Source organism: Podarcis filfolensis (assembly GCF_964270895.1).
Source record: "Podarcis filfolensis genome assembly, chromosome: 1".
Taxonomy (NCBI): Eukaryota; Metazoa; Chordata; class Lepidosauria; order Squamata; family Lacertidae; genus Podarcis; species Podarcis filfolensis.
The window spans coordinates 86299647-86311668 of record NC_139604.1 but is presented as its reverse complement, the minus strand read 5'-3'; the positions used below and the strand labels follow the sequence as shown (position 1 = coordinate 86311668).

The 12022-nt window shown below is 41.2% G+C and overlaps 1 protein-coding gene across 3 annotated transcripts in view; it reads left to right on the top strand.

Moving 5' to 3' along the window:
- The window catches only part of AMBRA1 (autophagy and beclin 1 regulator 1), a 145814-nt gene that overhangs the window by 122148 nt on the left and 11644 nt on the right, over positions 1-12022 (top strand). For all 3 annotated transcript variants that reach the window (XM_083601204.1, XM_083601206.1, XM_083601205.1), the window contains 2 exons: positions 9051-9143; positions 10138-10331. In XM_083601204.1, coding sequence (XP_083457330.1) covers positions 9051-9143; positions 10138-10331 — 287 coding nt within the window. The remainder of the gene's footprint in view (positions 1-9050; positions 9144-10137; positions 10332-12022) is intronic.

Below are 12022 nucleotides of genomic sequence, written 5' to 3'. Positions count from 1 at the left end.
TGTGAGTGGCAGGTGGGAGGTAGCAGGGATGAATGCACTAATGCTTTCCTCATTACTGTTTCATCACCCTCCACAAGTTGGAGGGTGAACTTCTGAAGCTGGGAGCCTCTATGTGGACAGGAGAGTTACAGCATGGCAACAGGGGGACAGAGCTAGCCCCCTTTCCCCCCTTTCCCCCTTTACAACATGATGGATGCCTGGAGAGGGCTTTAATGACTCACATTTTTAATATTCTAAATTGTGAGCAGCTGAACGTTGGTGTTGTAATGTTCACTGAATACCTAGAAAACTTTTTTTTAAGATGACATTAGAGCAAGGGTGAGGAACCTTTGGCCCTGTGAGTGTTGCAGGACTACAACTCCCGCCATCCCTGACCATTGTTGTCCAGTTGCTGGGAGTTGTAGCCCAACAATTACCTGGAGGGTCGCCACTTATCCAACCCTGCATTAGAGGATATAACCTATGCAACTAGGCACTTGGCAGAAACAAAATAGACTGGAAAGAAAATGCCAAAGTTAATACAATAGCATCTTAGTCATACATTAGTAAACAGGTGAGGGAAAAGATTCAATTCACCAAATATCAGGTGGTAATGTATGCTTTAAATAAGGAATAGTAAGCAAAAAGGCACGAACATTTGAAAACAGAATTAGAAATAAGATGTAAAGGCTAACAGAGGGCCAGAAGACCAAGAAAGTGAATATACAAAAATAAACAATGAAATTGAAGCAAGAGATGGAGGATGGATACATATAAAAGAAAATGACATTTTGCTTGAATATCTCTTCCCAAAATGACATATTTGCGACTGATAAGTAGTTGGATCAGCCTTTGCTTTCTGCACCACATGAATAGACCCCTCTTTCAATGGAGCATTAAGAACCTCGGTCATTCAGAGTCTCCCCTGCTCCCAACCTCAGCCAGTCTAATGTGCCAGAATGAGCAAGGATCAAGTATGCAAGTGGTCACTTTTACCTCTCAGGCTGCGAAAGGTTACCAAAATAAATCCATATGAACATGTCAGTCGGAGACAGTTTGAACACCCAAAAGCAATTCTCTAATTAATGTGGAGTCTGTCTGAGCGAATGAAATTGTTTTATCCACAAGGAGCTTTGCATATTGGTCACAACAAGCAGCTTAGGACATTACTATTTCCCTCCAAGGGTCAGATTGTAACAGGTCTTTTGCCTTTTGGAGTAGCTCCTCTGGAAGGCACTGTGCAGACAAAATGGTGGCAGAAAAGTAAACTCTTGTCTGCCATCACCACTGTGGAAATAGGACTCAAATGCACTCTAAGCCATATGTGAGTGGCTTATGCAATAGCTATAACTCATTGTTTATGATGCTATTAACCAATCCGTATATTTGGTGGGTTCTCCATTTCTCTCTGACCCAAGCTTGCAGCTTTTGAGGGAAATTTTAATGTAAAGAGTTAGGTTCTGCATGTTTCTCTATAAAGACAAATAAGAACACTAAATAAAAATAACGAGGAAAGCGTAAATAGCCCTACTTTTCCATAGTTTTAATGTCTGTTGCTTTTTGCCATGTCCTCCTCCACTCCCAAAAAATGTCATCCCTAAATTTGGAGGTGTAATTGGAAGACGGCATATGCTGATCTGTAATGTAATTTTAGAAGTTGGGGTAACACAACTGGAATAGCCAGGTAATGGGAGGAGAACTAGTTCTACAACGTGGCTGAGTGGTGAAGAGGAATAAGGGACAAGGCAGTTTCTCCATTTGCTCAATTGAGTAGGAGACAGAATGGCAAGAGAAACAGCCCCCTAACTGGAAATGAACGTAATGTGACTGGTGACATGACTCAAATCTTAGTTACCAATTGGGACGATGCACAAGCGAGGGATTTTTCCTATACTATCTCTTTCTGTTATAGAGAATGTGTATATGTGTGTGTGAAGACATCTAAGGTTCAAATTACAGCTTACTTCAAAGATCTTGCTACTACTTGTATATAATCATGGTAATAACTTGGGAGCTGTAAGCTGTGTGCATTATTCTCTTGAGATATAGGGTTACTCTTACAGTTTGTAATGTTATTGACTTTGCTTTGTGCAAATAATTTTCTTCTATTTTGAGCTAATTTTTATTTTTTTTTAAGAAAAAAGGTTTTGAAGTTGTTAGCCTTAAGTGTTAAGGTTGGGTTGATCATTCTTGGAACTTAAAATCGGCTCAACACTACCTAGCCTTAAAGAGTACATTGAAGTTTAAGATGCTCTTAAGAGCATAACACAATTTAAAATATGCTGTAAAGCTTTAGAGCAGTTCAAGTAGCTTAAAGATTTTAAGTAGCTCTCTGCTCTGACAGGACCTAAATAGCTTAAGCTATTCCAAGGGATCAAAACAATGTAAGCAGTGGTAGCATTGTTATCATCTTAAGTGGCTGAAGTTCTAGGCTATCAGCATGGTTTAAATGGTTTGTTCAGTTTGTAGATTCTGATTTTTAATCTCTCCAGTAAACTAACAAGCTCCATGCTTTGTAGAACATCTATGCAATAAACTTGGACTGTGGAGTTTACAGTCAAATATTGCAACACTCTTTTTCTAGCCCGGAATGAGGCCATTTATTTTTTTATTTACACATACACACACACACTCCCCCTGGGCAAGCTTAAGGCTTGCATCACCAATTCAACTGGCTGCAGTAAAGGGACTTGCTTATTTTTCACATTTTATTCTGTTGGGTCAATTCAGTGCCTATCGGTATCAAACTTTTCATGGCATCATTTAAAAACATGTTTGTGAGTTACCTTGAGCATCTGAAAAACGTGAGAAATAAATACCATATTTTTCGCTGTATAAGACGCACCAGACCACCAACAGACGCACCTAGTTTGCGGAGGAGGAAAACAAGAAAAAAAATATTCTGAATCTCAGAAGCCAGAACAGCAAGAGGGATCGCTGCGCAGTGAAAGCAGCAATCCCTCTTGCTGTTCTGGCTTCTGGGATAGCTTCGCAGCCTGCATTCGCTCCATAAGACGCACACACATTTCCCCTTACTTTTTAGGAGGGAAAAAGTCACCAGATGTCAAAGAGAACAACAACTATCAGACTTTTAGAAGACATCTGAAGGCAGCCCTATTTAGGGAAGCTTTTAATGTCTGATGTATTAGAGGATTTTAATATTTTTTTGGAAGCCGCCCAGAGTGGCTGGGGAAGCCCAGCCAGATGGGCGGGGTACAAATAATAAATTATTATTATTATTATTATAAAAAGTGAGTCTTATGGAGCAAAAAATACGGTACATATTGCCTATCTTTTTTAGCGGGTTTTGAGGAGAAGCTGGGATTAGATTCGAGCAGCATGACCAGCTCTAGTGCTGTAGACGTTTTCATTCTGATGTGAAAATTGCAGGCACTTACTGGATAGTGCCCTTAGAGTGAGTCTTGCATACAATGCAGGAGTAGTTTTGAAATAGTTCCCTTAAGTCTATTGAAAACAAGAATGTGTGCATTTACACTAGTTCTTTAAAGATGACTACCGGGACAACTTTGGGAGGAAGAGTGGGATATAAATGTTTGTGTGTGTGTGTGTGTGTGTGTGTGTGTGTGTGTGTGAGAGAGAGAGAGAGAGAGAGAGAGAGAGAGTTGTGTCTCCTTTCAGCAGTTCCTTGCTGTTGAAGAAAATATTAATTCTTCAGAGTGAAATTGACTAGAGTAGAAGCTACTTGAAGTTGAATTCTGCCACTTCATCACTGTGCATGGGGACTGGAAATGATTGCAATTAGGAATTAACAGACACTCTTCAAACAGCAAGAAGAAGCAGAAAAAGTTGTTGCTGGAAGTCCAGTATCTTCATAAAGTGTGTGTGTGTAGGGGGGAATCACTTCCACTGTGTATAGATTACAATCTGAGAAGCAGCCGTGGTCCCTACTACCAATTATTACTATGATCCAGAGGAGACATCTCCCATTCATAATATAGCATATCTCAGAGGATTCTTGGAGGTGAATGGGTTTTTTTTATAAAAAAGATGCACCTTCAGTGTCAACTGTTTGGGCTTCTGGAGACTGTAGCAATGCAAAGCAAACTCTAGAGGGTTAGTTTAATAAATGTTAAATATGGCATTGAACATAAAATCAGGAAGTTTAGCATTCAAGTCCAGCAAGTTTTTAGACCTCATGGCTGCTGAGAAAAGGTTAAAGTCATACGGCAGGGTTTTTTTAATAAAAAAATATATATCAAACGTGTGGATAGCGTTTCTAGCAGGCAAGAGGTCATACCTGCCCCATCATTATAAGTCTCACCTCTTTACTATGTTTCCTGGGCCCTGCTCACCCATTGTAGAACACCTTTTGCCCCTTAGATGCCAGTGCACAGTCTCTAGTTACTGGGTAAATTTACTGGGTAAATGAATAAATGGACGCATATCTTTTTGGTTTATAGATTGGATTTCTGATCATGAAGGCACATTTTTTAGTATACTTCCAGAAACGCCCTACAGCCATTCCGTTTGTTGCTACTGCTGCTATTGTTCTGTGAATGGTTTTGAACTGTCCTCCCAAATCTCTCTCTCTCTCTTTGCTTGAATGTAGGGCATCCTTACTGCCTTGGCAGGGGATTCTCACAAAAATGTTGTTTTGACACGGCTAAATTTTCTATTCTTAAGCCTTGTTTGGTAAATTTGATCCAAGCAGTAGCTGGTGTACAAGGGCTGTTAGGAGAAGATACAGTATGCTGCTATTAAGGCAGTAAAATGTCAGTGGTCACCTATGCCTGTTGTGCTGGTCTTGATTTAAAAAACAGCATGAGTTTGAACAGAATCCACTTGCTAATCCTATTTGTTTCGTTAGCATGCCTGTTTGTGCAGTCACTTACTGCTCAGCCAATTATCTTAACAGTATTGGCGTCTTTCCTAAAACAAACACCAAAACTGCAGGATATGGGCTTCTTGTTTCCTTTGCCTAGTGTTTCTGTACGCATGCACATTAGAAGGGAATGACTTATTTGGATGAGTGAAACAAGTCCACATTCTGCACATGATGGGTCTTAAGTAGAAGCTTTTGCATTAAGAATCCATTATGTTCTTCTACCTTGAAGCCCATTCACCATCTCAGCTCTTCAGACAGGCACAGCAATGGCATTTCTTAGCTTCACCCAGAATGAAGACTGTATCTTCATATGGCAATTCCAGGAATCTGCCTTGTGACCTTAGGTCTGTATGGTATCCAGTTTGCTCTAGGTTTGCCTTTATTTTGAAACCCTGAAGCCTGCGTCAATAGAGGCTAAATGTTCAGTTCACAAAGAGGCAAAATTGCAGCTGTATATTTGTTTCCTGTAGATCTTGCCTCATGTTTAAATCTCCAGTTGTCCCTGATTTTAGTGTGTGTGTGTGTGTGTGTGTGTGTGTGTGTGTGATATGAGCAGCAGTAAGCATTTACCCCACAGCATGGAAGAGCTGCTCATGTGGAATGTAGCTGAGAATAATCAGGTTGCATATGTGACGCCAGATAGCTACAAGTGTTTTCACCTGTTTCCAGAAAGAAACACAATTTGAATCACCTCTGCAGTTGCATTATTTACTCTGCCAATCAATGTACCTGGGAAAGCATGGAATAAACAGTTATGGGATTATCCTGGATGCTCATTTGTTTTGGGGGTTTTTTCCCCTCTGGCTTTCCTTATGCCTTTTAAAATTTATAGTTCCCATCCTTCCAAGAAAATCTAACCTCTGGGTTAGATTTCTGCAACATTTTATATGTGGGGTTTTCTCTGAAGATGGTTCAGAAACTTCAGCCAGTGCACAATTCAGCAGCCAGGTTGCTCACCCGGGCAAGATGGTTTGAGCACATAACGCCAATCCTGGCCCTACTACGCTGGCTGCCAGTTAGTTTCTGGGCCCAGTTCAAAGTGCTGGTTTTGACTTATAAAGCATTAAAGGGCTCAAGTGTGCAATACCCCAAGGACCGCCTCTCCCCATGTTAACCAGCCCAGACACTGCGACTGTCACCTGAGGCCATTCCTTTGAGTGCCTCCTCTGTGATAGGTCCAGAGGGTGGCAACACAAGACTGGGCTCCCCACTTATGGCTCCCAAGGGAGCTTGCTTGGCACCTCCAATACCTGCACCCTTGATCTCCGCATCCTGCCTAATTACCATTTCCAAACTAGTGGTCTGCTTTTAGCCCCTTCAAATCATTCAAGTGATTTGTCCCCTGCTTTTTGCAAGGGCCAAAATGTTCTTGTAAAGTCCCGCTTCTTTCAGTTGGCAGCAGATCAGCATTCAAAACTCCCATTGTTCTAGGCACAGTTTGTGACTGGGAATTTCATTAATACGAGCAGTTTCTGAGCTCTGGGCCTTAGTACTGTGCCTAAGATTTCTTCCTCCCCACTTCCAGCCGCTCTCTGAGGACTGGGGAAATAATAGTAATAATAATTGCTTATTTAAACCCCACCCATCAGGCAGGGTTTCTCCATATGAACCCACATAGGAATATGGGGGGGGGCAGCAGGGGACGTGTGGATTTGTTTTTTTCAGTCTTCAGATGAGGACTAGACTATATGAAAAATGAATATAAGGTTTTAGTAGAAGTTCATTCATTTTCAGCTTTGTAATCTTGTTATAAAAAAAGCACGCCTGGCCATTCCGTTGCGGCACCCATAACCTAGGTTTAAGGTGAAATTTAGCTCCTAGCTTTCATATCTGTTTCCAACACGGCAGCAGAGTATAGAGGGGTGTTAAAGGCTGTGTTTACAGCATCCAGCAAAAAAAGAAGGGAGGGATGAAAATGCTTATTTTACATTGCCTTAAAACTATGAGGGCAAGTAATGACACTGGATTCTTTGCTTTCTTGCTGGTAGAGCAAACTTAGTTCTAGATCACCTTCTGAAAAGGTGGTCAATCTGTACCTCCTTTATTCTGACTGGGATGGTACAGTGGGGGAAATACAATCTCAAATAATGACTGGATTGAGATCCTCACTGCTGCCGATATTTTGTGTTGGGAAGGGTGCCTGACAGAAGCTTATTACGGAGCCACAGGCTCTGCTGGAATACCTTGTTTGCTGCAGGCCAAAATTAAAAATGGGAAATGAGGTTTTTTGAGTTTTTATTTTATTTCACTCTGTGTAAGATATTATAAATGCAGAGATTTTGATTTACATCTTCCTCGGATTTAAGTGACAGATGGCAACCTATTCCTAGTATCCTGCCAAATCACCTCGGTGCTTGCTTGTTACATTGAGACTGCAAATATGCTAGTTAATCTACAAGGGGAAAGTTTGAGAATTTGGAATGAAACCTTCTACAGAGGCCTGCTATCTTGATCTTTTGTGCTTTTGACTGTCATAGCTGAATCCAAATTTGCATCCAGTAGGAGTTGTTTTTATAGCATAAGCATTTTAGCACCACATGTGAAGGTAGCTTCAAAGGTTACAAATTTCCCATGTGGAAGAGCATTTGTTGGGACAGTGTGGAAATTGTTACATGACGCATCTGTAGTTATGTTCAGTTGTTGCTCTCCATTTTGTTTATATGTTTCACAAAGTACAAAACTTGTGTGAGTATCGCAAGAAACAATCTTCACACAGGTTACACATTTTTTCTCCACTGAAATACAGAAAGCCCCCCATTTATGCACGTTCAATATGTGTGCAACCATGTATTTGCACATTGTGCCGAACCTGGAAGTGACCCAGAAACGTCATAAAGACGTCACTAAAAGGGCAGAATGGGGTGTTTGCAGGCTTTTTCAATAAGTTTCAGTTATACATGATTTCCCCGATCCATGTGGTGGCTCGGAACATAACCCCACATAAACGGGGCTGTCCGTATTTTGTATAAAATTTGCAAGCACTCCTTAACAGGCATGTATCTTATTAATGAAGTGTGTTGCTTTTGTTGTAGGGCACATGTTTAGACAGTTAGCTTCCAGAGCTTTATTATGCTAAACAGTGCTCAGGACACTTGTGGAACACTTCTTCAGTGGTACTTCATGTGTCTTAAGTCAACAAGGGACCTGTGCAATCACAAAATTTGTCAAGCTGACCTTGGGGACCTTTCACACCTGACTGAGCTTCTCCCTACTCAGAAGCTCTTAATATATGCCCTCAATATGCCATACTTCCAATTTTGTTGCTGTGGGCAAGGCTAGGCTAGGGCTGCTGCTTGTCACATGGGTTTAAAGAGTGACTACAAAAAGCATATTATGTCTGTCTTAAATTTTAGTTCCACTAGGTTAGTTAGATGCGCTTCATGATTGTCTAGTTTTCTTGCTCCCGCATCTTGGAATGTCCCTAATGGCACTATCTTGAGGACTTCACAATTCCTTGGAGTCTTGGCTGGGTAATTAGCACAGCTGTTCTTAGTTTCCAGGACTTCAATGCAGAATAGATGAAATTTGAAAGGGAAGTGAAAGCATACTGAAGTATGTGTATGTGTGTCAGACAGGTGCTTCTTGATAAACCTAAAGTAAAATAAAACTACACTTTCTTGACTCAGGTAGGCCTAATCTATTTGTCAGTCAGCTACCAGGCTAATGGTAATGCCATAAATAAGCCAGGCAATAATTATGTGGCTGCTTATAAGGGCCACACATATGAACAGTCTTGCATGCAAAATTCCACCTGAGCAATATGGTCCTGTTTATGGAGCTTTATGGATGCATGTGTTCCTCAGTAATCCTACTGCCTCATCCTTTAAGAAGGCCTTCTGCTGCCATTAGGCATCATAGGGCGCTGCCACTGAATGTTTTGACAGGGTTAGTTTATACGTAGCTACCAAAGTTTGCAGCCACTCTTCACGCAAATAAGATTTATACCTTGCTGCTTCTGCACATTCATAGCAATGTGCTGAAAATAACCAAATCCAAGTAGAAAATCTCAGAATGCAAATGACTCTCCACATAGTAGCAACCATGATCACAGGTGAACGGACAGGTTTGTGGGACCCGGCCTGATTATATAGTTCACATTTTGACAATATATGCTGCAAGTTCTGAAACTGATTATTTTGCCAAGTGTAGTAGCATGTTTACATCTTCCTATAGAGATCTTATGAAGAAAAATGTCTTAATTTCCCATTTTCCTTTTGTATGGCAGGGCCTTAAACTCTGGGGTTGAGTACTACTGGGACCAGCTGAATGAGACCGTCTTCACTGTGCATTCCAACAGCAGGAGTACCGAGCGGCCTGGGTGAGTCTTGAAGGACGAGTGTAGGGGCAATCAGTCATAGCTTGGGAACACATGCTGAGCTGTATGTTTCTTCCATCAAATTTACAAGGGCTGGTTATGCCTGTGTTTCCCTCTTATGATGGCTGAATATTTAAAACTTATCTTCCCTTTGGCACTTGACTGACTACCAGTGGTTACGTTTGGTCTATTCACTGGTGCAGGCTGAAATTTTAAAATACATCTGTCAACTGCGGTCCTTCTAGCTGCCAATCATACCCTCATTTAAGTCATTTGAGAAGCTATATGTGCTTTGTGTGAAAATGTTACATGAAATAGAAATAAATGATGGTAAGGGAAATGCTGTGAGGCGAGACTAGTTACAACCTAAAACAGAGAATCTGGCACTAACACTGAGGTCTTTAACCAAAATCATTCATAGAGAAAAAAGGTAGAGGATAGCTAAATAGACGTTTTGACTACCTTCTAGATCAGGCATGTCCAACTCTCCAGAGACTGTGATCTACTCCCAGTATAAAAAAACTGGCAGTGTTCTACCCATTGTCCTTGGAAGGAGGAGTGTGCATGGGGTGGGAGGATTGCCCAGAGCTGTTGAACTTTTTTTTAGGAGTGAAGTGCTCAGAGTTGTTGAGCTTTTTTGGGGTGGGGGGGGAGGATTGCACAGTTTTTTAGCTTTTTGTACACAATAAGGATCCCACAATCTACCAGGATAAGCCAGGGATCTGCTGGTAGATCGTGATCTACTGGTTGGACATCCCTGTTCTAGATCATGTTTAGCCAGTATAGTGTCCTCCAGATGTTTTGGATGACAACTTCCAGCATTGCCAGTGGTCAGGGATGATGCAAACTATAGTGCACAACATCTAGATCATTGTACAAAGAAGATGCTTATGGTGTTCACTGAAGTGCAGGACAAATTACTGATAAATTACTGTTTTCAGGAACATAGAGGATGTTGTGTGTTTACCCTTCAATTTCTTTCTCTCTCTCTCTTTAGAACTAGCAGAGCCACATGGAGGACAGACAGGGACATGGGTCTAATGAATGCCATAGGCCTGCAGCCACGGAACCCAACCACTTCTGTGACATCACAGGGCACACAGACTCTGGCTCCTCAGCTGCAGAACGCAGAGACACAAACGGAGAGGGAAGTTCAGGAACCAGGAGGTTCTGCTTCAGGGACTGCAGAAGGTTAGAACTGATGTAAAATAACCAAAAGTTGTTGTCTTATACACTGTGTAAGGGAACATGGGATGTGACATTCTTAAAAGTAAAATTTATCTACATATAGAAGCTGCCTTATCCATAGCCACAGCCTTCCTTGATAGAGTGAAAGAATCTTGTAATTTTTCCAGTATAGGTTACCTTCCTTTTGGTCTTCACACCTCTTGAGCTTGTGTCCAAAGAGGCTTGCATCTAAAACATTATCAATAAGCCAACAAATTGCTGCTCCTTCCTCAGATTAAAGAGTGCCAAGATTCTAGCAAAGGAAACTTTTCCTCTCTGTGTCACTTGCGGAGGTTTAGAAAACATTTCTCTCACACATAACAGACCACAAACGTTGTGTGAATTGCAAACATTTGCAAGTATGTTGGGGACTTCACTGAATGATGACAAGCAACTGATGGAAATCAGTTGTTGGTCACCAGCACTGTGTCTCCTCCTGCGCTCTTCTCTGTTGTTGTTTTTCTGCCAGCAGGTGCCCACATCTAAATAATGTTTTGATGCTTAGCTTCTGAAATAATGCTTGCCACCTACCCATAGTCTCTGTGGGAACATATGTTTCACTTAGACCTTAGATATACTCTTTGGGGGCGGGGGGAGAAGTACCAGAAGGCCAGACCTCAAGAGATACTGAAGAACTGGCTTGATCTGGACTGTCTGAATACTAATAGGGCAACTCATTCCCTTCCACTAGCTGTTTGGAAACACTGCCCACCCTATGTTTTGACTTCAGTATCTTGATTTGTTTTTATTATCATTCCTGTGCAACTCGGAGAGCTTAGAGACTTTTAAAAGTTAAAGCTGGGATTCTGGAAATTCTTGTGAACGTGCTGGGTTTCAAGCTGGAAGCCAGATTCCTCCCACTGATGTCATTTGTAAAAGACCACTGACACAGAATGCATCAACCTGTGCAGATAGGAAGGTTCACCAGAAAATCAGATTGTTTGGAGTCATCCATACTAAAGTAAATCCTTAAAACAATTCTATAGTGCTCCTGTTTATCAGCTGCCCTATCATAGATGCTAGGCTTCCTTTGAACAAAGATATAGGGGTCTTTTCCACTTGCACTAAATAGAGATAGAGCATGTTAGTTTGTAGGACATAACACCTTGACATGTCATCTCAGTAAGCAATTCACTTTTTGTTACAGGCACAGCTTCCGCTCGCAGCAGTTGTAAAATCAGTTACTGTGAAGTGATTGCAATCTTTCCTTCAGGTTTCTATTTGAGGATAAATTCAGAAAGTAGATTTGCATCAGATATCAGGAACCACCACATTTGTCAGTAGATTGAGTGGATAATAATTGTGTTTGCTTCTAATGCTGAACTGTAGCTCCCCTACCCCCTGCTCTCCCAGCATGACCACCAGGAGAAAATTGGAAGCTTGCTTTCCCTATTTTTTATTATATATAGTTAATGTTACTTGAGAACCCTAAATTCTGCTCAGTCTTTAGTATAGCTTAATAAAGCAAGCGGGGTGGGAGGAGTGGAGGAGGAGAAACTAAATATTTACTGTTCAGTCTAAACATGCTCAGATTGCTACTGGGTAGCAGAGTTCCTAAGGTCTTCCACTTTAATCCATTAAGCTGAGAGAATTTAGAATTCCTGTTTCCCAGTTTTCCCATCAGTAATTTGATAGTTCATAAAGATAAGGTGTGG